The following is a 25,512-nucleotide window of genomic DNA, read 5'->3' as shown; positions in this document are numbered from 1 at the left end:
GCACAACCCTACCGGACTGTCGTAAATGGCACCGCGCTTATAAAGCTATTTTAGTCAGCTCAGCAGAACCTAACCCAGTTTTTATTTACAGTATATAAACAGTTGTGTCATTTTTTTTTCTGAAGTCTGTTTGCTGCTAAATATATTTTAAACAGGCACCAAATCTGGCTGACCAGTAAACCAACACTCCAGCTGCCCGAGAGACTTTCCATCTAAGACTGAAGATGCAGCCAGTCGCACACAACTGGCTGCATCGGGGAGGTATAGCATGAGAGGCTACCCAAAGGCCCACTCCCATTCCCACTCCCAGCCATGACAGATCCACTCCGAGAGAGTGCAAAAGAGGATCTAGGGTGCCGAGGAGTTTCACACTGAGAACAGATTATTGTTAATGTCATGGGATTCGTGGCTTCCTGTAAATGAAACATTTCAAAGCTGAATTTGTGTCAGATTGGGATTCTGAGAGGACATTTCCTTAATCTCAGATTGTCATTGGTCTCATGATCGCATTAAAGTTAAACAGAGCAAATTCCTTCATTGCCAAATCCACTTGAGTTTCTAATAATACTTTTAATCATATTGTATTTTTTTTCTTTTACACTTAAATATAAATTCATGGTTTTCAACTTAATATCTGATCTGTCTTTTGATTGTACGTGACGGCCTTCATCAGATGATGCATGACATCAGGTTGTGCAGGTCCATTAGGAGTAGGATTACTGCCGTAATCGATGCTGATGGGGGGGGTAATAATAAACTATAATTAATAATTATGTAAAATGATGTTTTTATGGTGCTTACTGTGTTTGTATTGTGTCTTTTTTTTTTTACTGATTAATTAAACACAGAAAGACTTACAGATCAACGCAAAATGCGCTTTATTTAAGGACTATTTTTATTTTATTTTTTATCCCAACATGCGCAGAACGAACTGCGTGGGCTGCGTGGGCTGCGTTGGGATTTCGTCACGTGTCTCCGGAGGAGTTGGAGGATTCTTCCCGGTCCAGTTGCCTAGCGAGGAGCTCAATACGGTTTCCGCTGAAAACCGACGGCGCATGCGCCAAATCGCGCCACTGCAGCAACAATGACGTCATCCATTCAACAACAAAACAAGCGCACACAGGCAAGCCCAGACACACACCGACGGACCTGTGACAGACGATGTGCTTGTGTTCATTCAAACCAGGCAACCTCTGGACCGGAACGAAAACCCACGGCGCATCGGACGCGTGCGGAACCACCGCGGGATTCGGCACCGAACCGCGATCATTCGTTACGCGCTCTCCGGTGTGTTCCCGAGCGGCTCCCGGTCCATCATCAGCCGGGCTGACCTGTCAGCGCTGTCACGGAGAGGCGGATCGCTGCGCAAACAATGGCTCTCGTGGATGATCTGACCACAGCCGCAGCGAAGGGAGACGCGGCAGCCGTGGAATATTTCCTCCAGCTCGGCGCCGACGTGAACGGGCTCAACCGCTTCGGGTGCACCGCGCTGCAGGTCAGTGTCTCCAGACGCGGCTCTGGGGTGACGTCATTAAACTCCATCCACTGATAACCAGGACGTTTATTTATTAGGCCTGAGAGCAGTTTAGTTTTACGCACCGGAAAAGGCGACGCGTCTTAACGTGACACGCGCGGATCGTGACCTCAGGAATAACCTCGTGTCATTTCTCATGAAGCGACACGTGGGGTTTTCAGAGGGCCGCGGGGATCACGGCGCGCATTCGTTGATTCATGATGAGTCGTGACGCAGCGGTGGGAAACGGGGGGCCCCCAAAATTCGTGCACAAGAAATCAAATCAAATTTATGTCGCAAAAATCTTTTTTTGCGTTCAGAGTTATGAATTTAAAGTGGATTTACAAGGCGCAGCGTCGTTTTTACGCAGCGTCGCTGCGTTTTTACGCATGCCTCCTTTTTCAACTCTATTTAAAATGAAATATGTCACAAAGCAGGTTTTCTAAAAATCTGCAGACACTGTTTCACGAAAATACCAGCACGATATCCTAATATTGAAACACAATCCACACACACACGCACGCGCGCGCGCGCGTATTGGTTTCTTATTCTCACAGCCGGGTCATCCAGTTTAGATTATAATCGACTATTCTATCCCTGTAAAGGTGATGATGATGGGGAACACGCCGGTGGCTGGCGCGTTACTGTGTCACGGGGCGGATCCCAACGTGGCGGACAGAAGCACCGGGAGCTCCCCGCTGCACGACGCGGCCCGGACGGGCTTTCTGGACACTGTGAGGCTGCTGGTTTTATTTCACGCTGATCCCCACGCCAGGGACCACAGAGCCCGTCAGCCCATTGATCTGGCCAGAGACAACGGCCACGTGGACGTGGTTGTCTACCTGAAGTCTGCGTAAACGCGCCCGTGAAGATGTAGCCGGTGCGCGTGGATTCTGAGGCCCCGAAGAGGCCTTGCAGCGTGGATTCTGCGCAAAGACTGTATTTCTGTAAGAACTATTTATATTTATCTGGATGTTGTTGTTGCTTTTCTTGACTTGTCATCTCCGTTTCCTTTTTAACGAAATCGGGGTTATTTATAAGAGTGAAGGGGCAATAACAGAGTATAGTAGGGGGCTATTTGTCTTATTTACTGTCGTAGTTTACACCAAAGTCAGTCAAATTTGTTAAAAATAAAATCATTATATATATATATATATATATATAAACACAAAACATAATACCGCAATCATTTGTCCGGTATTGTATTTTTTAAAACACGAACGTCTTAAAGTTACAGATTTAGATCAAAAATAGCACAAAAACGTTCTGGATATTGTGCAAATTTTAACATTACTATCCAAACTCATGCACTATTATTCTATTATTATTCAATTATTCTGTCTATTTTTTGTAATGTTTAAAATTCAGTTTGTTAAATCGTAAGATTTATTTCAAATTAAAAAAAGGGAATCAAGAGGCGATCATTTATTCAGCTGAATAAAAACGTGGCATTTTACTATTTAATTCCGACTTCTCGTTTTTTTTCGTTATATTTGTATTTCGAATATTGACGGAGATTAATCGGATGCAAAATAAATCTTTTTAATGAACACTGTCTCTGTAACGCACGCTAGAGTTTATAATACCGGCGGGTTTGCGTTAGAGAATAATTTAAGAGAGACCATGCTGATAATCCTTAAAGTCTGTTTAGTTAATAAACATCAGTTTTATTTATTTTTAAGTCGTCATGAAATGTTTGGCTGACAAAAGAGAAGTTCTTTAAAGCAGGAAGTGCAAAAATAAATAATAAAAAAAAGCCCGTTGCATTTCATTTCATCAGCCTTTTGTCTTCTTGCTATTGTACGTTATTTTAAAAACAGAAGGAAGGTTTTAGATTGCAATCATACAATAAAGCTTGAATTTTTTTCCATCAGACATTTAAATCTGAATAAAAAAATGCGCTCTTAATTTACGTGATTTTTTTTTTAGTTGTTTTATTGCACAGCAGCATTCGTAGAACAGACTCCAGTAAATGTGCTCTTTGTATTTGCATGTGACAAATAAACTTTTGAATCAAACTTGCAAACAGTGACATTTTAATAAAGTTGCTTTAGATTTGGATGTTTGATATTTTTTCTAAGGTGCTCTTAGAATTTGTGTATTTTTATTGAGTGAAATTGTGCGTGAGGTAATACACATTTTCCAACAAGACCAAACACAGTAAACAACAGAAGGCCCGGAACTCCTGCAAAATAAAACTGCCTATTTAATTAGTTAGGACAAACCTTACAGCAACAGTTCAATGTGTGTGAAGAAAGAAAGAAACATGAATGCGTCATAACAAATATTTCTATTAATATATCTTGCTGAAGACATTTTCTTCAGTAAATCCAACACGTTCACGAAGATGCAAGATTGATGCCATTTCAAAAGGACCATTTGTTTTAAGTACGATCTCTGTTTAGATCCAGCTGAGAGCATGCATTGAACATATGTGAGGCACTTTCTTGTGATTCACTGATGATAAATGCCCCAGATTCAATCAGAGTGGAGTCCGTTGTCCTCTCCGGTGCGGGCGGCGGGGGCGGGGGCGGGGGGCGGGGGCCTGATGCCGGATGCCGTTTCTGTACTTCGCCCATCATCTCAGTGTTTTGGTAGCATGACGGAGGAATGTGTCATCGACTGTAATGAAAGAAACAAAGCAGTTCATTTACCATGGATGGATGGATGATTGGATACACGTAGTTGACATAACTAAAACATAACTAACATTACTAACAGAAACACTGCAACATACACATAAACTACTAACAGCAATAGTACGCAGTAATATCTATACATTTAGCTCGTGTGAAAGTTGTCTCGTGTTTTTTTTTTTTTTTTTTTTTTTTACATGATCTTTTGAGGAAACGGTTTCCAGGAGATCGAGGCAATTTAGTGGAAGAGGAAAACCATGCGGGGTGAAAAATTCAATAAAGAGTATAAATAAAGTTTCCTTGAACCAAAAAAATGATGTGCTTGTTATTACAAACATTCAGCCTTAAAGTTGCACCATTAAAATACTTACCTGCGACCTTAAAGTAATTGAAGCACATATACTAAACTAATAATGGATAAACAGTTCAGGCTGTAATGGCTCTCCGTCTGATTCCCCGTAAACCATCAGATTGTTTCTTAATGATGACGCTAAAAACGTCAGAGTCAGCGTCTCACGCCGAGGCCACCAGCTGACTTACGGCACGGCCATAATCACCTCCGGAAGCAGGTGGCGGTTCCAAAGCAGTGCGAGGAGATCGGTCCGTGACACAGACGGGCTTTACGAATTTAATATCAGCGCGCTAGAAAGGTCAACAAAGCCTCATTTTCAGCTTCCCCAAAAGACTCGCTGCACGGAAGTGAGTCATCGCAACGGCGGCTTACTTTCAAGGCCTTCGTCGTCTGAGCCCAATCCATCTGACTGATCTGCGGTATTGCAGTGAGCAGGAGGCTGCTGGCTTTGTTGGCGTTCTCCTTCATCGTCTTCAGCACGTTGTCAACACAGACCTGAGAGGGGGGGGGGGGAGAGAAATGCCCATCATGTGATCAGCGTTACGTACAGCAATTCAAACGTATCTTCCTGTGAGTATCGGCTCCCTCGCTGATAACAAATGTGAAAAAGACAAGAAGCTAGTATTTTTCTTTCACCAGGGAATAACTCATCGGGAGAATAACTCGGTGGCTCTGTTGGGATTCCGGTCCAACAACGCTTTTCGCCCCGCAGGGCCCGAAGGACATTCTTCTAATTTTTTACTTCTTTAATTCAAGAAAGAGCAGGAGGACATCGGTGGAGCGCTCCAGCTCAATGCGAGGCAGCAAGGCGAACCGGTAAGAGTGTATCTCATCTCGAGTTTATCCAACAGCCGTCCGTCAATAAAGGAAAACGTCCACATCCGTGCTGACTTGAAGATCAGGATATTAGTTTCCCGCCGCCTGCTGTGACTCATTGTTTGGTACCGGGATGGAAATGCTGTTGTTTTTTTAATATGAGGAGAGGACCAGGAAGAGAATGGAGTTTTAACATCAATTACTGCAAAGTGTGTGAATGAATCTTATCCTCCAGCTTCATTCTAACAAATAACAGCCCGGTCTGGAACTAAAGCCCAGGCTAATAATAAATAATAAATAAGGTTGCACATTATGGGTCAGATGAAGAAAGGAAACTGATTATGATTTAGAGAACGCAGTCAGAAAAATATACTTTATGATCTGATCTGAGAATCTGGAAACACACACACGCACACACACACACACACACACACGCACAAAGAAGAGGAACACAAGCTGCACTTCTACAGAGATCACATGTATAAAAGATGAGCGGTCTTGATTGCGTTTCCTTTGTGGTTGTGCGATTTCTACAACACTAAATCGACGGCAGGAAAACGGTGTAACAAATGAGCTGCTTATTTGTGCCCCCCCCATAACCTGACCCCTCCGTTGTGTGTCCCAGTTTAATGTCGGACTCAATAACTAGCTTTGTTTTTGTGGCGTTCTCCAGGATGAACACAGTGAAGCTGATGACTCAGAGTGACTCAACCTCCTCTGGCAGGGCTGCAGCGCTTCCACCGGAGGCTGGCAAGCAAACTCACTTTGGGGGGGGGGGCAGGAGGTAGTGGGGGGGGTGGCGGATGTGGCGAGCGTTCTGCAACCGGAGGGGGAAGAGGTCAGCTGCAGGAACTCTGAATTAGAGTTGTGACTTTGGCCGGATCGGTGACAAACAAGCCTGAAGCCGCCCACGCGCACTTTATCAGCTGCATTATCGGGAGTGTCTGACCGACCGTTTAGGTCGCTAGGAAACCACAGGAAGTCGCTAATACTGTAGTAAACAACATATCAGTACACAAATGATAAAAAGCTTCTATTCCCAGCGGTAGAGTTTTAGTGGCGTGCTGCTGAGAGTTCAGAACGGCATTCGGAGTATTTGAAGCGTTGAACCATGAAAGCCGCTTATTAAACACTTTCTGCAACGGGGCTCCCAAGAGAAAGAGCTCGTGTTTCTCCTGATACCACGTGCTGCCGGTCGCCGCTACCTCAATAACGACATGAGGGGAAACAGAAAGTTTATCCGGTGGCCTTTGAGACAACTCGGAGACGCCAAGATGAACGTGGATCCAAAATGCCGAATGAGCGACGGCGTGTGGAAAGTATAAACAAAGATGGAGGCAAAGTTAGGGTCAAGGCAGATAACACACAAGCGGTCTGTTCCTGGCAACATTCCCAACATTTCCTGAAAATGTCATTAAGATCCGTCCAGGAGTTATCGTGCCAAACGACGGACGGACAGACAGACAAACGCCGGCGATCGCATAACCCCCCCCCCGCCTCGGCGGAGGTAACGAATCAGCCGTCAGAATAGCTAGCTGTAGCCACTCACTGCCTCCTCGTGCTCTTTCCAACAGTCGTAGTCGGTTGCCATGGCAATGCTGGCATAGCACAAGCCAGCCTCCTTAGCGAGAACCACCTCCGGCACGGTGGTCATGTTGATGACGTCAGCGCCCCACTGACGGAACATCAGGCTCTCGGCCCGGGAGGAGAATCGGGGCCCTTCGATAGTCAGCATGGTCCCTCGCACATGGCACTTGATCCCCAGGCTCCGCGCCACGTCCGCCAAAACCTGCACCAGGGCAAACAGTCAGTAACCATCTCCATAGTAACCACAGCGGGGTACGACCTTTCATTTTATTTTATTTGAAGGTTCCAATGTGTGGGATTTAGTGAGATCAATTAATCTAATTATTAAAATTATATAATCATCATAATACAATTCAGCCGACTTGTGTCATTAATCTTTGCACGATATAAATACAATATTTATGCGCTGCATAACTGAAAATGAATAAATTGTTGATTTTTAAAGGCTGTAAATCAAACTAGGATTGGACAAACAGAATAGAAGCAGCGACGTTCATGAAATGGGGTAAACGCACAGATCTCTGAGGACTCACATCTCTGCTTCTGCTGCAGAAAGGCTCGGCCATGGGGATGTGACTCACTCCTGGAGGACTCGCGGGCTGCCCGTCGTACAACGTCTGAGCTCTCTTGGTCGTCCTGGCAAAGCAGAAACAATGGACGCCGGAACGATGAAGGAGCTCAGGAGGAATACGTTTGCTGCTCTTAGGTTCAGTCGTTAGAAATGAAATGAACCAAAGCCATTAAAAAAAAAAAAGCAATTATTGTATCAAACATATGGTGCTTTCAAAATAAATAAATAAAATAAGTACCGGTAGAAAGAAAGTTAATATCGTAATTAAAGGTACAAGGTTTTCATGAAATACAGTGAGGGAGAAGGGCTTTAATGATCAGGTGTTTTCACGAGTGATTTATTAATTAGTTATTTACACTTTTTGACTCTATTTTTTGAAAGTATATTTGTTGTTTAATTTATTTTCTATCTTGTGGATATATCGGGTTCATTTTCTAATTATTTTCTAGCAAAAATAAATAAATAAATAATAATAATTATGTAAAATATATGTTTGTTTATAATTGCAATTTTTTATTTACTTTGGAAATGTATTCAATGTATGTATGTTAGAGGAATGGCTTGTTGAGTAGTGGAGAGGGGATAGGTTCAAAAAAAGCTAATGCTTCATCCTACTCCTTTTCGGACACGTTTTGTTTGTATTATTATTGTTAATTTGACTTTGTTATTGTTGGTTTGACTATTATCATTTTTTTTCGGTTTGTTGTTTTCTATTTGTCTTTTAATTTGCATGTTCGAAATAAAGCCTTCAAATCAAATCAAATCAAATCAAAAAAGCACTTGACATGGATTGCAGGATTTTAGCCCCTTCCATATTTTTCAAATTTAACCCCCGTTGTCAAAAATCTAAAGCAGCCACAATTTTAGTAAGAAATTATTTATTGCCCGGAAGAATTTGACCACTGATGAAAATGTTTAATATATTTCGAATGGCCATTCCGCAGCGACCCAGCTCTATAGAGGCATTAACAGAGAGCAGGCGGCTCAGATTCTATTGAATTACTCTAACAATGATCGTCCAATTGACAGCTCTGCTGAGTCAGTGGCGTTCCACCAGGCACAGTGTCAGCCTGCCTCCCTTTTCGCGCTCCACGGAGACAGCTGGAAGACAACAAGAGTAACCGTGTTCGCTAACTAACCTGACAAACATCCAGGATTCTGTCTTTATAAGTGCATTATAACACTTAAAAATACGTCAACTTAGTGGGTAACAAGTAATCCACCTCATTTAAACTGCGTCTCTCAACGCACATATTGAGTTATTTCGTGGAATGTGTGCTGTCAGCTAACAGGGCACGACACTGCCACGGGCTTGTGCTACAGGAAGTGCACAATGCACACATGCATGGAAGTGAGATGCTTCTGAGAAAGCCTGCTTTCCCGTGTCGGTGAAGCTGAAAGATAATCTCAGGTTGGTGTTGATTTCTCAAGATCGATTCCAGGAGATGCGAGATTGTTTGTTTGTTTTAAGCGTTCTGCAAAAAAACATAAACACTGTAAATCCAGGTCATCTGTCGTTCGTCGTCTGTCTTCATCAATATAAATTCATAATTTTATTGGAATTAAAATGAACTCAAGACAGGAACGCTTAGGACGGCATCTCTGTAGCAAAGGACACGTGACTGACAACACGTCGTTATAGGGCGGATGCGGCGTACGCAGGCGAAACATCAGAGAAGCCGTGGCCGGCAGAAAGCGGGCTAAAATCTCACACTGGTAGCACACAAATATTGGCTGTTGGCGAATCTGTCAATCATGGTGAGTCAGGCTCCTTTCTCACTCGGCTATCTGGACAGTCTTGTTACACAGTAATGTAATTCCTGTCAGCAAGATGCGTGGGAAGATAGTCGAGCAAAACCCTTCAGCCACAGTCGCGTTGAGCAGCAGCGCCATTCGAACCGCAGAAACGCTGCCCCAATTTATGCAGGGCTGACAAGGATGAGAATGTGTGATGGGACAGGAATGTTGCATTTTAATAGCTATTAATAGATGAATAGACGTGAGAACGTCTGTCCATGTGATTTAATGATGCACTCAAACTGGTGAAAAGCTCCAGTATTGATGTTTTGGCTGGTTCATGAAGATCTTCATTGGAATTGACGACTATATCGGGACCTAGTTTCTCCACGTAGCTCTCGTAAAATAAACCTTTATGGACGCTGTTGGTTTCGGGGATATTTGCTTACACAGAACAAACAGGAGTCGGACCAAAGTTAAGACCAGGTTCTGGGAAGCAGCCAGTCAAGCTCGCCCTGCTGGGATTCTTCACACACTTAAGTAGTATTACGTCAAAGCCTGGATTTCCTATACGTTCTGAGGGCATATGAAAAGATGTGGCAAATACCCCGTTGCCGTGGTCACACTCACCTGTCAATGAACTGATCGATGATGACTATGTCTCCCGGCTGAATCTCTTCCCGGAGTGAGCCGCAAGCTGTGGTGACCAACAGATGTGTGCAACCCTGTTCCTTCATAGCCCAGATGTTGGCCTGGTAGTTCACATTGGACGGCATTATTGTGTGTTGTCTCCCATGTCTGAGGACAGAGAGAGAAAAAAAATCTGCTTTCAAGCAACGTATAGTTTACATTACTGCTTGGTCAATATCAGCAAATGTGGAAAAGGTTTACTTGCATTTAACATGAATTCATTGCTGCTCTTAATATTTGACAATTGCACAGCTTTCCCACTAGATGTCGCTAATAATTCATGTTTTAAAATGACAGCTTGCAACCAACTCTCACCTTGCAAGAAGCACGCAGTCCACGTTTTTTATCTTCCCCAGTATCAAAGCATCAGACGGCTATTCAAGAACAACAGAATAATCCGGTTATTCGTACTTTATGTCCTGGTCTGTGACCGACTTGCCTACATCTGGTTCCCCAAACCGAGGCCCGTCCGGTCTGAGAAATTACACCTCACAAGGGAAGGAAACTAACCTTCCCATATGGTGTGTCGACATAAAGCTCAGTCCTTCCTTCCAGGATATCGGGATCATCGAGACCTGAGCCGCCGATTATTCCAATCTAAAAAGAAAGTTGAGAAAGTCAACAACAATTACGTAAATTGTATTTAAATATTCATTCATTCATTTTCTGACCCGCTTTATCTGATACGGGGTCACGGGTCATGCTGGAGTCTATCCTATCCAGCGCTGTTACTATGTTGTTGTGGCACCAAAGGAGAAGCTCCCTTTGATCTCGTTGTACATGGTGTAGAATATAATGACAATAAAGCCCTCTGACTCGGAATGTGTGTTTACCGCGTTTAACGTTACAGTTTTATAGTCAGTTAAAACTTATGATTAAGACTTAAACATGTTTTAGTGCATCCGCTCGGGCTTGACAGTTAAAAAACAAATAGTCATCCTCATCTGGATGTATCTGACATAACAGTGTAATATCAATTATATTAAGGATCATCTTTATACAGCTATGTGTTTCACAAAGCTGGTGAACCTCACTCCATCCTCGTTTGCTAACGACCTTTCTAGGATGCCTCTTTCTTATACTCAATCGCCTGTTACAAATGAATGTGTATTATATACACACACCATAAAAAGACTAGGGACTGGCCCTTTATCACTTATATTTCCTTATGCTCAAAGTCCCAACCATTTTTGAAGTCAGGCTGTAGGTTCCCCTATTAGCAGTATGCTAAATTATTTAGGTCTATTCCACCTGCAGCCAGTTAATACACTTCTTCCTTTTTTACTATCTAGAGTAGACCACAGTGAACGAGGTTCCTTTTAGAAGAAAACGCAGTTTGACACTTTTAAAAAGATTGGCTCCGCTGCGGCTGTCTTGCTAGCATCACAGAGGGTAGCCCCGCAGCTAGCTAGTGTTGTATGCGCATTACAGCCTAGCTAAAGCGACGCTAGCGCCCTTTTCCGTCGCTATTCGTGTCCCTCCGTATCGCTAAACGCACAATGTTCAGCTCATAATACTTTCAAATTGACAATAACTTTATATACAATAAGACGATTACCTTAATAGGCGCAGGGGAACACATGACGACGGTTCTCTAAATAAGGATTTGGGGTTTTAAGGAAGTCGACACGTAAAATGCTTACGTCATCACTGAGTCTTCTTCTCCTCTTCCGTTTAAACATTTCGCCTTCAAAATAAAGGCATGTGAATTAAAGAACTACCGACTTCTGTCTGATATCGTGGCGTGTTGACCGAATTTCATGTTATGTATCACTGCGCTAAGTGACGTCATATTTCACTCAAACTAATCGTACATGTGTTATAACATTACCTTGCGCTAACTAACAATTAGCACAACAAGGTCGTTTGCCCATTCGCATGATGTTGTTGCTATGACGCGAAAAACAAACACACTTTGAAACAATGAGTAAAGCCTCAGTCTAGTTTTGGCCACATTGCAATGGCCGACAAGCAGTAATTATATATACAAAGTCAACAATACTTCAACATTGTGAGTCTGCTGCTGTATATAAAAGAGAAGAAAACCAGCAAGCACATTTCCACATTAGTTTATTTAAAATAAAATTCAATACGAAAGAGACCCTTCTGAAATATAAGCTCATGTTGATTTCTTATTAAATCAGCAGCAAGAGGAAAACATATTCTCTCAAGAATAAAGCTGACTAGCAGCACAATACGATCGCTGAACCCAACATTAACCCTGAGATCACCTCCGTACATGAAGGAGAACGCATTCCCAGAACAAACAACTGAAAGGTCTGCAGGCCTCCCAGCATCAGCCCATTCTGTTCTGTTCATTCTGGCACTTTGCACACAAAATAACTTTGTTTCAAGTGTTTTTAACAGTCGACAAAAAAGACACTATAGTTTTAATTCCCCCCCGGATGACCATATATGGGACATTTGTCCATTATAACCCTTCATCCAATGAACCATCACTTGCATTTAAAAAGGTGCACTTTTCTCTGTCGTATCAGTCTAGTGATCTCGTCCAACATCGTTTTAACCATAACAGCAGCAGCTCAGGCTGAACGCGTGTGCTTCAGCTGCACACGCTAGAAATCTGAACCCCCTATTCATTGGAGGGCGGGGCGGGGGGGCCCGGATCCAAGTCGTCTGTGGCGTTCTCCCGGGTGATACGGCCATGAGCGAAAGAGTCACTGTCACTGTCGATGGTGATGAAGTGAGGCGAGCCTTTCTCTCTCCGCTCATTGCTCCTGTGCCTCCTGCTTTTCTTCTTGTGCTTCTTCTTTTTCTTGTGGTGGCGCTTGGCCCTATCGGAGTTTCCGTCGTTGTAAAGCTCCACACTGAGGCTCCTCCTCGACCTCTCTTTGGGTTCTGTACGACGCCCGTCTTCGCTCGGTTTCGTGTGTTTTGTTCTGGCGGTCGGGCAGTCGCCCTCGGCTGGTGAGTTGGGAAGCGCCTCTTCAGGCGGTTCCTCCAGATGTTTCGTTTTGTATTTCCTCTTCCCACCCGGCTTGTCGTGGTGAAATCTCATTTTAATGGAAGGGGAGCGGCTACTGGAGAAAGTCCTGGATCGGGAATGCTTTCTTTCCCGTCTCCGTGACTCACTGCTGCGGCTCCGGGAGAGAGAGTCCGAGTGTCGACCCGAACGCCTCCGTCTCCGGTTATAACGGGGCTGCTCGTCTGCGTAGCGCGTCCTACGCTCAAGCCTCTCTTGGTTGTGACGCCTGTAAGAGTGATAGCTGTTACCGCCGTCCCTGTTGTCATAGTTACCGTCACGTTTGGAGTGACAATCGCCTCTTCCTCTGGGCACAATATGGACGCCGCTGTGGGAGACTGCGCCGCCTTCGCCATAGTACCTGCGCTCATCACTTCTTGACCTCCTTCTCCTCCTATGCCCTCTGACCTTTGAATAATTCCTCTCTTGAGATCCGCCATTACTGTCAAATCCCCCATCTGTGTCTCTCCCATCTGTGCCTCTCCTATCTGTGCCTCTCCCATCTGTGCCTCTCCCATCCGTGTCTCTCCCATCCACCTTGTGTTTGCTAGATGTTGGAGAGTCGTTTCTTACTTTTGAATCCAGCACGTGTTTACACTCCGTCTCAGACTTGTCAGACCGCCCGGCAACGCTCGCGTCGCTGCTCTGCGACGCGATTGGACTGACGCTGTGGAAGTGGATGTGCTGACGAAGAAGGGGCGTGCCTTTGGCGCGTTCGCTGGCGGCCTCCTCGGAGTCAGAGGAGAGCTTCACCAGCTCGGGAGTCCTTTGCGCTCTCGCTTTAACGACGTCCACGATGACACAGTCGTCGCTGTCGGAAGACAAACACTCGGCTTTGTGAGCCGCGCCCGTTTGGGGAAGAGAGCCCTCTCGCTGCGGACTAGCCACCAACTCTTCCTCTAAACTGCTGTCGGAGTCCAGGTCGAGGACCGACGGACACCCCGCCCCGCCCGGCTCTGCTGTCGTGGAATACGACGGCCCGGGCGTCTCGTCGTCCCACGCAGAGCGGCTCAGCGTGGACGCGGAGTTTCCCGAGGCGTCCGCGTCCATCGCGAGCTCCTCGTCTTCCGAGATGGCGATTACAGACGAGTCGGAGCTGCTGTTTTCATTCGAGGACGGCGCCGGACAGTCGTAGACGGCGTGCTGGTCGTACGCCTCCATGTTGAAGGGAGACTTTGCGAAGCTGATGAACTCGTGCAGGAAGTGCTCCGTGCGCCCCTGCAGAAACGGCTTCAGCTCGTCCCCGATGGCGCCGTCCTCCATGTCGTAGCGTGTGATCCGCGACATTATGATGTGCTGAACGATATTGACCAGAGAGCCGTGCGCCCCGTACAGCACGGCGAGCTCCCGCTTGAGCCACGGAACCAGTCGATGCAGGCAGGCGGAGTTCCGGCGGAAAAACTCAGCCGAGGTGTCTCTGGAGCGGCCGCCGTCGCGAACGATTCGAACTCTGACCCCCCGTCGGTAGAGCTCCCTCCTGAAGTTGATCATCTCCTGTTCTCCGACACTGCCCACCGGCCTCCCCTCGCTCGCGGCTCTCCGCTTCGCCTCCAGCCTGACCGCCATGCGGCGGACGTAGCGGTCCCGCGGCGGCTGAGGAACATTCGCCGAAGCTTCAAACAGCACGCCGTTGTCCGGAGGCGAAGAGGTCCTTCTTCTCACCTGCCGATGGAAACCCGTAAGAGTCGTCCGGTACCTGAACCGCACCCCGCCGAAAGTCCCAAAAGAGCCGTTATCCAGCGGCTGCAGGTCGTATTTCTTGAAATCGTGTTCCGATTTTATACTGTGATAGATCGAACTGAAGGGTTTTTTGCAGAGGGGGCACTCGGCTTTGTTCTTGGACCACTCGTGAATGCATCGGAAGCAGAACTTGTGCAGGCAGATGTCCAGATAGGAAATGTTGTTAAACATGTCGAGGCAGATGGGACACTTGGAGTCCGGAGACGCCTCTGCAGACATGGCTTTGGAAGCTTTGCTTTCGCCTCCCTTCTGGCTCCGCTGCGGGGCAACCTTGATGGCAGACATGATCTGAAACGGGGAAATCCAAAATTATTATACAATTGGAAACGCACACGTCTTCAAATAGAAACATAAACCCACATCACGTACGATCGTCCGGCTAAACGCTGCGTCGTTGCTTTCGGCCAGTTAGCAAAGCAAGTAAAGCTACAAACTAGCCTTTTGCGCTCTCTGTCATACGTTGCCGGTAAACACTTGGAAATACTTTAAAATAAAATGGTCGCTATTACTCTACTATTGATAAAAATCCTGACATTCGCGGAAATAATTTGAAGGAAGTATACCGACGCCACAAATGTCTGAAACTATGAAAAACAGCTATATTATCAGTCAACGAAATGATGGACGTAATTAGCTAACGTTAGCAAGCTAGCTAGCTATGCTAGCACATTTACCGCTAGCTGTGACTGAAGGAAAGTTGTTCTACGTTTACCTCTAACTTCCCCGGACACGTACGAGACCGGCAGCCGGTCAGTTCTATTGGTTTATTACAACTTCTTTTATTTTCAGACAGAAACTAACTGTTTATAAGACACACGGCTTAGCTCCGTAGCACGACTCTCCCTTCCCCTTCCAGGCTAGCTGTTTTCTTTTTTCATCAGAGAGCACGAACGCTCACAACTGTCCTTCAGAATAAAAGCACACAATTTGAGGAAGTATTTTACTGTACAAAAAACTAATTTCTACACAAGACAAAATCGATACCGAGTTGTTTGTCATCATTTCATGCTTTAAATGTTGGTCATATTGTAAACGCAAATGACTTAAAGATGCACCCAGTAGTTCATGTTTGAGGAAATAAGTAAAAGTCATTAAATACTTTGAATGAATATTCGATTTTAACCCATTTACCCACTTGACTTCATAAAGAAATGAATTATTAAAATTTGATTTACAGCATGCTCCCGAGTCCTTTACATAAGTAAGCATTTTAATTTTTCTTTTTTAAACTGATGTACTATTGAACTTGAAAAGAACACAACCGATTACCCCGGAAGACGCAAGAAAAACAGTGATTAACTTTCATTTGTAAATCAGTCATACTCTTGAATAACTTTGTAATATTTTACTGGCATATGCAGTACAGTTTTTACAACAGTAAATGAAGACAGTTAATGAAATATTTCAATTTCAGTGATGATCATGAGTCTCAGGGAGATCTGGAACAACTTCACCCGTCTCCATAATGACGTCGCCCTAAACACAGAAACAGGAATAAATATATTACAAATAATATTTCCCTTAATTACAACATGTGAGAGAGCAGGTCATTGTTTCTTAAATATTGAGACTTACTGGAAACAATCTGGGTTTCACTCCCACAATGCCATTTGGGTGTGGCTGTGGGGGAGAATGACATCATTGTTTAGTAAGTTTATTAATCAATACATTGTCAGATAACCGAACTTTTTATTCATATACTGAAGCAAACAACAATAATAATCCAATAATGTTAGAATCAAGAACATTTAATACAACCAATGCTGCATATTTGTGATTTTTAAAGTGGTCTTTGAGTAAATAAATGTTAAAAATATGTCTGCATAAAATTTAGATCACCACATAAGTAACACATTAATAACATGTGATTGATCTCTATTCTGTATACTTCTCATTTGTTTAACAATTGTGACAAATAATGCTTAACATCTTCGGTTTACTTACCGCCACATGGTATTTCACACAGTAGTGAATAATCCAAGCAGGTATCAAGACGCCTGTAAATATGGCAATGCCTCTATTATATGCTTTGTAGGTCTGTACGGAGACACAAATTACAGGCAGTCAAACACAATTAAAAATGACATTTGAGAAGAACATTATGAATGTACATGCGAAATAAAATGATTCAAAAATTGAATATACATCTGTCACAGAGGACTAATGAAGATGCATGCTTCCACCAAATGTACCTATATGTTGTCCTTTATAGCATAAACTGACTCAAACACTAAGCCACACAGATTGAGAGAACTACTGCAGATATGTGATATTTGCTGATTTGGCTATTCTGGTCATTCTTTCTGGAAGTATGAGAAAATTGCAAAGTCTGATCCAAACAAACACGAATGTAAATAGGCCTGAGGAGGCCGAAGGCAGGTGAACATTCAACATATTGAGATATATATATATATAATATTTAATAGCATTGATTTTTCTAGTCTAAACCTTAGCCTACAATTGGTTCACTGAAATGTGTCGTTGATTGTTTTGCTAGCTAGCATTAGCTGTGTAGCAGCACTCACGTAAAGTCTCCACAGGGTCTTGGGCTCCAGAAAGCTAGCCCAGAATCTAGCGACGCGGCCAGGTTTAGCTTGTATCACGGGCTCTCTCGGGCTGAGCTCCTGGTCCTTCAGCCATTGTCTCCGTAGCTTTGTCAACTGGTCCAAACGGAGCTTTTCGTCTGGGGTGTACCCAGACATGCCTTATTTCTGCAGATCCAACCTACAATGACACCGTGGAGGACGCTTCCTTCCCCTTGACGGCAAGTATTTCAACAGAGAAGAAGAGAAGTGAATTTATAGTTAGCCTAAATGTGGTGCGACCCCTAGTGGACCGGAAGAATACGTCCTTTATTCCCCCTCCAAAGGAAGCTGCTTTCATTTGCGTATCTTTGTAGTCACTCTGCCGTACATTTCAATATGTTTTAATTCAGACTTAATAAAAAAATGGAGGGGGGGGGGGTACTTTATTGAACTACGTTACATGGGTTAATGTATCTTAGACGTCATGGCCAATAAGATGTAATTTGACAAATACTAACGAAGAAGACGACAGCGTTATTACACTCCAGTCCAGTTGGTGGCGCGATGTGCCTTTGAATTTGGTTTGTAAAACCGAAATCACAGGAAGTCGCGTCTTTGCTCTGGTAGTGCTTTCGTTGACTCTCCAGTTTGCCACACGTAGGATTATGGATGACATTAGCTAATGCTAGTCTTTTTGTAAAGAACGAGCCTTTCGCTAGGATTTATATTAGTCTGTTATTTTACTAGCAGTCACCAGAGGTAAGACTATCCGGAGTGGCACAAACCATTTCAATCTTTCATTTAGTTTAATGATTTAAGGCTAGCTGCTCTTCATTAGCGCTGGCAAAGAGCGGCTGTCAAATCATCTGCAGTGTTGTCTGTTAAACAGTTTTATATACAATTAGGTTTGTTGCATCCAAATCTCAGTAGTATTATAGATTTACATCTAAAACTGCTAATACTTTTCTATTTCTAGTTTGAGAAGCTAGCAAGCTACCTAATTATTAATTATCTACGGAGGTGTCATAACGCTGTGATAAAATCCACCAAGTTGAAAATTAATCGTCATCGAGATTATTAATACGAATATCTTGTTTTTTGTTGGTGGCTTTTACTAAAGTAAATGTAATATTTGACCAATAATGGATCTCAGACAGGAAAATATCAATTTCTGATATAAACTAGTCATGCTCATATATATATATAAAACACTGGGGGCAAAAAACTCAACTCAACTTTATTTATAAAACAACCGTAGCTTCCTGTACAAGTGCTGGTTAGCGTGCAACCTAGCCAATATATCAAGAGCGATTAGAAAAATAGTTACCACACTGTTATTACATAATAAGTAATCAAAAAAACAACTACGTTTGTTGGAGAGTAAATGCACATTTTCATGCTCTACTCCGTTTCTCTCTCTTCAGGACCTGCGCCAGACTTTGGATGGAGTCAGCGCCCAAGTATTCATTGTCTGGCGTAATCACAGCATGGGACCTTAGCGTTGACTTGAGAGATAAAAATGGTCAAGTATTACTGTAATAACATTGATATCAGGAGCATGTGGGACCATGTTGTCTCTGCTTTTTGGCAGAAGTACCCCAATCCATACAGGTACTGTAATAATTACCACACCAGAGAAGTCAAAAATGTTTTTAGCAGTAATGTGTCGGCAGGAGGGAATCCTTTAATATCCAGTATCAACAAGAGCAATGTTGAAACTGCGTATGCAAATGATCAATGAGTGCTATTATTCTGTAGCGTTCAGCAACCATTGTTTATCTGACATGCGTGTGTTTTTTCTCTCATCCAGCACCCATGTTCTCACGGAGGACGTTGTGTACCGGGAGGTGACAGCAGACCACCGTCTCCTCTCGAGACGCCTCCTAACGAAGACCAATCGGCTTCCTCGCTGGGCCGAGCGGTTGTTCCCCTCCGGCATGTCTCGCTCTGTGTACATCGTCGAGGACTCCGTTGTGGACCCGGGCAACAGGAGTCTGACGACCTACACCTGGAACCTGAACCACACAACTCTCATGGTGGGGCTGATCGCGTGTTGCTTTTAGATCTCCCTTTTTGTTATGAATATTTGATTTTCAACCCCCAGTTTGTCAGACAGCACGACTCGGAATGAATGATAAATTGGGTAAGAAACAGTTTGGCAACGGTTTTCTCACAAGTTCGGTGACTTATGGTAACTCGTAGCTTCCACTTCCCCTAAATGAGCTAAAAAAAAAAAAAGTCATGCTCAATTTGTATTTCAAAATTATGCTTCAAATGTTATTTTTTGCCGATGTCCAAAAATAAAGTCAGTTTTGACTCAGTAGGGTTATATTTTCTCTCTGCTTGATCCCGGTACACTTGGCAGACTTTGAAAGACTAAACTCTGCTCTGCGCAGTCACATGTTTTATTAGCTGTAGCTGTCTCGAAAGGAGGAGGAAATATTAATTCAGCCAGTCTGGACTTCAAAGGAGACGGCCTTCTGAACAGAACTGAGATGTAATCTCACAGGGAAGGAGGACCTTGAACATGAGTTTAAAAATATGGAGGCACACTCTTCCTGCTGTAAACCCCATTTTAGTGCCAATGATGGCATTATGAGTACCATGCTATTAATTTAATACAATATGAAATATTGTATTAAATAGGTTTTCACTCTCACTATCAGCTTTTCTTCCTGAGCTGCATGACAAATTCAAATTGCTCTACAACCTGCTGACCCTCTTTTGACTCTCCAACTTCAGTCTGTTGAGGAGCGATGCATTTTCCAAGACTCAGTAGAGCAGCCGGCGAGCACCCACCTCAGACGGGAAGCGTGGATATCCTCAAGTATTTACGGCTTCTCCAGACCCATTCAGGTACTTGTACTCTGGGTGCTCGAAGTAATGAATTACTTGCTTATATAACCACGCTGGGCTGTCCTAGACTGCAAATGCTTTACAATAGAGTGTATATTGATCAGCTTTAGAAAGAATCTGTTCAGTTCTATTGGTCAGATCTGCACAATAATGTTTTAGCAATAAGATAATTGCAAAGGCAAATAAATGTATTCATAGTCACGTTATGAATACATTCTTGATTTAAAATGTCTCCACATATTTATATATATATATATCAGTTGTGCTTCAGAAGTGAAAGATGCCATGCTTGTTTTAATTACCCCAGAGAATAGGGGAGAGAGAGGGATGTTAGCTAGGCGCTGTTCTTCCTGCCGTCTTCTCCATGAAAAGCCATTTCCTGTTCCGTCTTTCCCCAGGAGTTTGGATTGGCCCGCTTCAAGAGCAACCAGGCGAAGGCCATGAAAGGGCTGGAATTCGCACTGTCCAACTTGCAGGGTACGTCGGCGTCGCTCGCGAAGACGAGAGAGTTGCAAGGGAAGGAGAAAATGAGAGTCAGACTATTTTTAACTTTGATGTACATTTTATAAATGTAAATAAGATGAGAAATCAATGAAGCTTTACAGTTCGAAAAGCACATTTTCAGTCAGCAGAGAGCAATGGGACCAGAAAGGCGGTCGCCTCGTCTGGCAGCCGGCCCCGATCGCTTAGGATTTGTGCTGATGCAAGCGTACTGTTCTGAAATGACACTCTCCCACTGCCCCTTTGTTGATGGCACTGCAGGAATTGGCATCAGGCTGAGCGTTGGGGTAAGTATGACAGCAGTGGGGGCATCCATCCGCCATCCCAGACCCCATCCAGGGTCGTCACATGATGCCCCGTATGAGTCTCAGACGCTAGGCTGTGTAGCAGAGATAGTGGCTGCTGTCCTTTGTGTTTGCTGATACGAGCTCAGTCTGTCCTGGACGGGCGAAGCAGAAAGACTGAGGAGTTCTTCCAGGGGTAGAAGTAGAAGTCTTTGTTTGAGATGAACACCGATCCAGAGTCCTAAAGTAGAGCTTTAATTTTACTACAATCTACCACACTATGTAAATATGATTGTGATAAAAATTAAAAAAAATTAGCTGAATTATATTTTAATTTTGAAATGAATTTTTGTCTAATTTTTCTATGTTTTTTTTTAATCGTTCTGCCATGATTGTAAACAAGACATTTTTAACATGGTTCGAGATTCTTCTCACATCGGCTCAGTCCCAGTTTGAAAGGCTCTTCAGAAGTCTTCATCCTCATCCTGTCCCGCCCATCTCATCCGCAGGAAAGAGTCCCCAGCGGCTGCTCAGGGACACCGTGAAGGACGCGGCCAAGAGCCTGGCTTCAGCCGCCGCCGTCCCGCAGAAGCCCCAGCAGTTCGTCTGACGGTGCACCGGAGGAAGAAGCGTACAGGAAACATGACATCAACGCAATGCCTTTCCTAAATCCGGACTGAACGGAAGGCGTCCGAGACGTTTGTTCTCTCAAAACTTTGCAACTGAGTTCTCTCCTCAACTTGGATCTTTCTTCTTTTGTTCCTCTCCCCGCTTCCTTTCAACCTCAGGACTCAGGTTCTGCGTACAGCATGAACTGGACAGCCTTTGTGAAACTTTTCAGACTGTGACCGGCTACATGCTTTGAGCACCAGACCAAAATGCGTTTCTCAGCCTCTGTTACTATTTTAATGCCAGTAAGATCAAGTTTGTGCAGAGTGACTGAAACACGGGAAGCGAGGTTTTATCGTACATGCAAGGGATGTTTTATAATGAATCATACAGACTTGGTCATCACTTTTACAGAAGTGACGTTGGTGGCCGGGGGGGGGGGGGGGTCATTTTGCCATTATTAGGACAGCTGAGACAAGAATGACTGGAAGAGGAAGAAGAAGTGTGCAGCAGTCCAGGGGAATCCTGCTGAAATAGTGATGCAAGTGTTTACATTCCCACTCATGAAACTTTCTACTGTAAGACTTGAACTTCTGTTTTTTGTTAGAAGCGTTATCTAAACATTAAGCTGGACGGGGTTTTATGTAGATTCATTTTAACGTTCATATATTTGTAAAAAATAACTGGACTTTAAACGGAGGCGCAGAGCACATATTTGTCTTGTTCTCTCATTGTTGAATTGTGATTTAATAAATGGGATTAAATTTAGCCTCTTGAATTCTTTCATTTTGTAAGTTAAGAGTTAAATTTTGAGAATTGGAACTAGATATCAGCTGTACAATGCAAACAAGCCCCCTCCCCCCCCCCCCCAGGATACCTTCATCTGCGTATTCCCGCTGCTTTTGTTGACTCTACAGACATTTCACAGACAATGATCAGGCTGCAGCCGCTTTATGTATAAAACATTTTAATTATATTACAATGAGAGAATACTCAGATGCTCAGATGTAGCCAGCACCAGGTACTAGTGCACGCGCACACACACACACACAAAACAGAATAAAGGAACTTATATAACATCTTCTGAATGTGTCTTACACATCCGCTAAAAGGAGCATATTCACAGGTCTCTGGCACAGAACTCTCCCTACTCTGCACAGGGCTTTCAGCCCCCCCCCCCCCCATTGTCTCCCCCGGCCTGCTCCTCTACAGCCTCGAGGCGCCGGTAGGGGCAATAGATCAACCCATAACGCTGGTGTGTTCTGACTGTAGGGCATCATCCAATACCCAAGGATGCAAAGCAAGAGAGAGGAAAACCCAAAGAAAAAAAGCATAAAGGTACCAGAAAGCAGGAAGCTACATATAGTTAAAGTTATTCATCTGGAATTATATAAAGGGAACGTTCAAAAGTGACTTTATTTGGCAGGAATAACATTTCTCTGAAGTTTTCCGGTTGATTTTTACAAGCAGGTTGGTGGGATGTTGTCCCCCCCGGATTTAATTGGTACAATCTCGACATCTTTTTTTCTTTCTTTCTTAAGAAAATAACTTTTTCCAAGGCACATCATTAAAATAATTTCCATAAACACTGCCCCCCCCCCTCCTGTGCTCAAACTAAATGTTACCATGTCCAGTAAGCTACTCAGAAACTCGTCCTTGAGCGTGTGCTCTGTACATATTTCCAATGACAGCCACTGAAAAATTATAATCTCATATCTGGCCCTGGCATCTCATCTAATCTCATCTCATCCCGTTCACACGTCTCTTACAGGGAGGTTCTGTGCAAGAGAATCACTTTGATGCCATTAATAATATACAATTTAAACAATTTGTTCATTGAATCAACAAACTGAATAAGGACTTTTTTTTTGCTACACACAGTCATGTACAAATCATTTGACATGAATGTAAACTCTGAAAGACAAAAAAAAGAAGAGGAGAGGAAAAAATACAGCTTTTCCAAAAAGCTTATTTAGTTCAATTGTTTTTGTTTGCCCTCCTGCAGTGTTTGGAGAGAGTGCAGCTAGGAGGTAACTTTCATCAAAACAAAATATAGAGTTGGTCACAAAAAAAAAAAGAATAAATGCACCACAGAGTCAAAAGCAAAAACCACCTGCTTGTCTGAAACCCCCCCACACCCCCACCCTCACTCAGAAAGCACACGATGGTAATATTGCTGTGTCTCAAGAGCCCCCCCCCCTGATCGATGGGTAACACTATGTTAGGGACGGACCACCGGGAGCGCCGAGGATAACGTTTGAAGCTGCCGTCGATTGGATGATTCTTTTATCTCTCCGCTCCCGGCGGCTCCCGCTGCACGAACACAGTCAACATGCAAGAATAGTGAAATGACACAAAACAGAAACAGAAGTTTTGAACCCTGTTGGTGACCCTTTTGGGGCGACTGGAAGCTGCCATGGGGAGTTTACCAGTGTGTGTTCTTTCTGACAGAGATGGTTGCTGGGAGACGAGAGGGTTGGGGGAGTGTCTGGACGAGGGCGTGTGAAACCACAACAGGCCAAAGGGTCTTAAAAAGTATTTAAAATGACATGTTCTCTTCAAGTGCCCTTGCTTGAAGTGTTTTGGCGTGGTGAGGGTTGGGATCGAGGCTCTCGCACGCCCCCCCCCCCCCCCCCCCCCCCCCGGCTTTAGAAGACGTTAGGAGGGAGGACGACGGGATGGGGTGGAGTTTGACCTGAGTAGGTACTGAAGGTGTGGCAGGGGGGGGGGGGGGGGGGGGTGTTAAGCTTACCAAGGCACAGAATGACAGCAGGAGAGTCACCCAAGTGAGAGGGGCCAGTGCATCAGCTCCCCTGCCCCCACTCTCTCTTCAACAAGCCTGGCCTCATATCTGTCTGTCTCTCATATTATATATATATATATATATACACACATCTTGATAGATATACTCACTCTTTTTTGTCTTTTCCTTACAAGAGAACATTTAGGAAAATATAATAAAAAATTTAATACAAGAAATATAGACTCCACTGGCTAACCTCACTTAGAGTGACAAGTAGCTTCTCTCATTCACGGCTTTTTCTTTCTTTTGAGTCTTTTGTAGTTTTTATTTTTTTATGCAAGACCTGCCTCAGAGGCCTGGTCGGAATTTTTTCAAGTTTTCTTTTTTTTTAAAGTGTTGGGACACCAAGCTTAAAAGACCGCAAGAGACTGAGACCAAATGCATTTTTTTTTTATAATGGTCAGAGTGCAACAGACGTGCCTCCTCAGTCCAGAGTGACTATTGTGCATAAGTTAAAGACGTGTTCCAGAAGGGATTGCATCTACATTGGTCTCCAGCAGTACCCATATGCTCCAGGAATAAGCCAAACGCAACAGGAAGTAATGTGGGGTCCTGTTCGGGAAATGAAAAAGTCCAACTTAATGCGATTCGTTTTCTAATGCTATATTTTTCTCTCTACGTTTTCCAGCTTTGACTTGTTAATCGAGAAAAAAAAACACAAACACACACACGCACAAATCCTGGTTAAATGGCTTTGGGAGCAGAGAGAGGGATGCGTTGGCGAACAGGTCAAAGGAGGTCGCCTCTCCGTTAGCGCCCACTCATCATCTACGGGGTTAAAAGAGGGAAAGTCCCCCCTCTGGCGCCAGAATCACTTTAACACTCTTCCTGTGTTTATTGCTACATCAATTTGCTACTGAGGAGACAAAAGATATGAATCAAGATTTTAATTTTGGGCCTTTCTAATTTTGAGGTAATAATGGTGACTAGTGGTTCGGCAGCCCAGCCAGAAACACGAGGGTTCGTCCAGTATATCCTCCTTCCTTCCTTTCTCCTCTGCTACAGCTCACATTTTCACTTCTCTTCCTTTTGCCAGTAATGAGCCTCATTTGGTAGCAGCGCCGTGAACAAAGCAATTTTTTAAAAAAAAGTCCTATTTTGCCACAGAAGTGCAAATGTTTGAAAGGGCGGCTTGACTTTTTTGGAAATTAGATGAAGCTCCCAAAATGTCAAACGTCCTGTAAAACCTTTGACCATTTCTCAGCGGTCGAGTGTTTCAACAGCGACTGCTGTCAAATGTTCTTGTGTAAAGGAGAGATGGTGCAAAGAACTGTTGCAAATAAACAGAAGTGTTTTTCCTTTTTACGTC

At 43.9% G+C, this 25,512-nt stretch overlaps 5 protein-coding genes across 5 annotated transcripts; 2 read left to right on the top strand and 3 right to left on the bottom strand.

Annotated features, from left to right (window-relative positions):
- Positions 1 to 1,372: 1,372 nt before the first annotated feature.
- Positions 1,373 to 2,370, top strand: cdkn2a/b (cyclin-dependent kinase inhibitor 2A/B (p15, inhibits CDK4)). Its single transcript, XM_068751040.1, has 2 exons — positions 1,373 to 1,495; positions 2,119 to 2,370. Exons 1-2 carry the CDS (start codon positions 1,373 to 1,375, stop codon positions 2,368 to 2,370), a joined length of 375 nt encoding a protein of 124 aa, XP_068607141.1.
- A 565-nt stretch (positions 2,371 to 2,935) lies between these two features.
- On the bottom strand, positions 2,936 to 11,541 carry mtap (methylthioadenosine phosphorylase). Its single transcript, XM_068750596.1, has 8 exons — positions 11,461 to 11,541; positions 10,413 to 10,499; positions 10,218 to 10,276; positions 9,843 to 10,010; positions 7,438 to 7,540; positions 6,867 to 7,106; positions 4,874 to 4,996; positions 2,936 to 4,135 (listed from the first exon to the last, which is right to left on the bottom strand). The coding sequence occupies exons 1-8, from the start codon at positions 11,482 to 11,484 to the stop codon at positions 4,097 to 4,099; spliced, it is 843 nt and encodes a 280-aa protein (XP_068606697.1). The 5' UTR covers positions 11,485 to 11,541; the 3' UTR covers positions 2,936 to 4,096.
- A 420-nt stretch (positions 11,542 to 11,961) lies between these two features.
- Positions 11,962 to 15,487, bottom strand: toporsa (topoisomerase I binding, arginine/serine-rich a). The gene is made up of 2 exons (XM_068750595.1): positions 15,338 to 15,487; positions 11,962 to 14,913 (listed from the first exon to the last, which is right to left on the bottom strand). Exon 2 carries the CDS (start codon positions 14,908 to 14,910, stop codon positions 12,496 to 12,498), a length of 2,415 nt encoding a protein of 804 aa, XP_068606696.1. The 5' UTR covers positions 14,911 to 14,913; positions 15,338 to 15,487; the 3' UTR covers positions 11,962 to 12,495.
- A 470-nt stretch (positions 15,488 to 15,957) lies between these two features.
- ndufb6 (NADH:ubiquinone oxidoreductase subunit B) lies at positions 15,958 to 17,397 on the bottom strand. The gene is made up of 4 exons (XM_068750597.1): positions 17,151 to 17,397; positions 16,570 to 16,662; positions 16,201 to 16,245; positions 15,958 to 16,101 (listed from the first exon to the last, which is right to left on the bottom strand). Exons 1-4 carry the CDS (start codon positions 17,325 to 17,327, stop codon positions 16,036 to 16,038), a joined length of 381 nt encoding a protein of 126 aa, XP_068606698.1. The 5' UTR covers positions 17,328 to 17,397; the 3' UTR covers positions 15,958 to 16,035.
- Positions 17,398 to 17,800: 403 nt separating this feature from the next.
- On the top strand, positions 17,801 to 22,150 carry LOC137906723 (PRELI domain-containing protein 1, mitochondrial-like). Its single transcript, XM_068751010.1, has 6 exons — positions 17,801 to 17,909; positions 18,575 to 18,761; positions 18,961 to 19,186; positions 19,893 to 20,006; positions 20,405 to 20,483; positions 21,301 to 22,150. The coding sequence occupies exons 2-6, from the start codon at positions 18,670 to 18,672 to the stop codon at positions 21,399 to 21,401; spliced, it is 612 nt and encodes a 203-aa protein (XP_068607111.1). The 5' UTR covers positions 17,801 to 17,909; positions 18,575 to 18,669; the 3' UTR covers positions 21,402 to 22,150.
- The last annotated feature ends 3,362 nt before the right edge of the window (positions 22,151 to 25,512 follow it).

Source organism: Brachionichthys hirsutus, chromosome 17 (assembly GCF_040956055.1).
Source record: "Brachionichthys hirsutus isolate HB-005 chromosome 17, CSIRO-AGI_Bhir_v1, whole genome shotgun sequence".
In the NCBI taxonomy this organism is placed as follows: Eukaryota; Metazoa; Chordata; class Actinopteri; order Lophiiformes; family Brachionichthyidae; genus Brachionichthys; species Brachionichthys hirsutus.
The sequence above is the reverse complement of the archived record's forward strand: the minus strand, read 5'-3'. Positions and strand labels throughout refer to the sequence as shown.

Bases quoted from the DNA above. Each gene is read 5' to 3' on its own strand.
- LOC137906723 (XM_068751010.1), top strand. From the start codon at position 18,670: ATGGTCAAGTATTACTGTAATAACATTGATATCAGGAGCATGTGGGAC. The intron at 18,762-18,960 runs GTACTGTAATAA...TCTCTCATCCAG, and splicing joins AAGTACCCCAATCCATACAG to CACCCATGTTCTCACGGAGG. The intron at 19,187-19,892 runs GTGGGGCTGATC...CTCCAACTTCAG, and splicing joins TGAACCACACAACTCTCATG to TCTGTTGAGGAGCGATGCAT.
- cdkn2a/b (XM_068751040.1), top strand. From the start codon at position 1,373: ATGGCTCTCGTGGATGATCTGACCACAGCCGCAGCGAAGGGAGACGCG. The intron at 1,496-2,118 runs GTCAGTGTCTCC...ATCCCTGTAAAG, and splicing joins TCGGGTGCACCGCGCTGCAG to GTGATGATGATGGGGAACAC.
- toporsa (XM_068750595.1), bottom strand. From the start codon at position 14,910: ATGTCTGCCATCAAGGTTGCCCCGCAGCGGAGCCAGAAGGGAGGCGAA.
- mtap (XM_068750596.1), bottom strand. From the start codon at position 11,484: ATGTGTTCCCCTGCGCCTATTAAG. The intron at 10,277-10,412 runs GTTAGTTTCCTT...GTTCTTGAATAG, and splicing joins TCGACACACCATATGGGAAG to CCGTCTGATGCTTTGATACT. The intron at 7,541-9,842 runs GTGAGTGTGACC...CTGCTTTGCCAG, and splicing joins ATCGATCAGTTCATTGACAG to GACGACCAAGAGAGCTCAGA.
- ndufb6 (XM_068750597.1), bottom strand. From the start codon at position 17,327: ATGTCTGGGTACACCCCAGACGAAAAGCTCCGTTTGGACCAGTTGACA. The intron at 16,246-16,569 runs GTAAGTAAACCG...TCTCCCCCACAG, and splicing joins GTGTGAAATACCATGTGGCG to CCACACCCAAATGGCATTGT. The intron at 16,102-16,200 runs GTAAGTCTCAAT...TTCTGTGTTTAG, and splicing joins TGAAACCCAGATTGTTTCCA to GGCGACGTCATTATGGAGAC.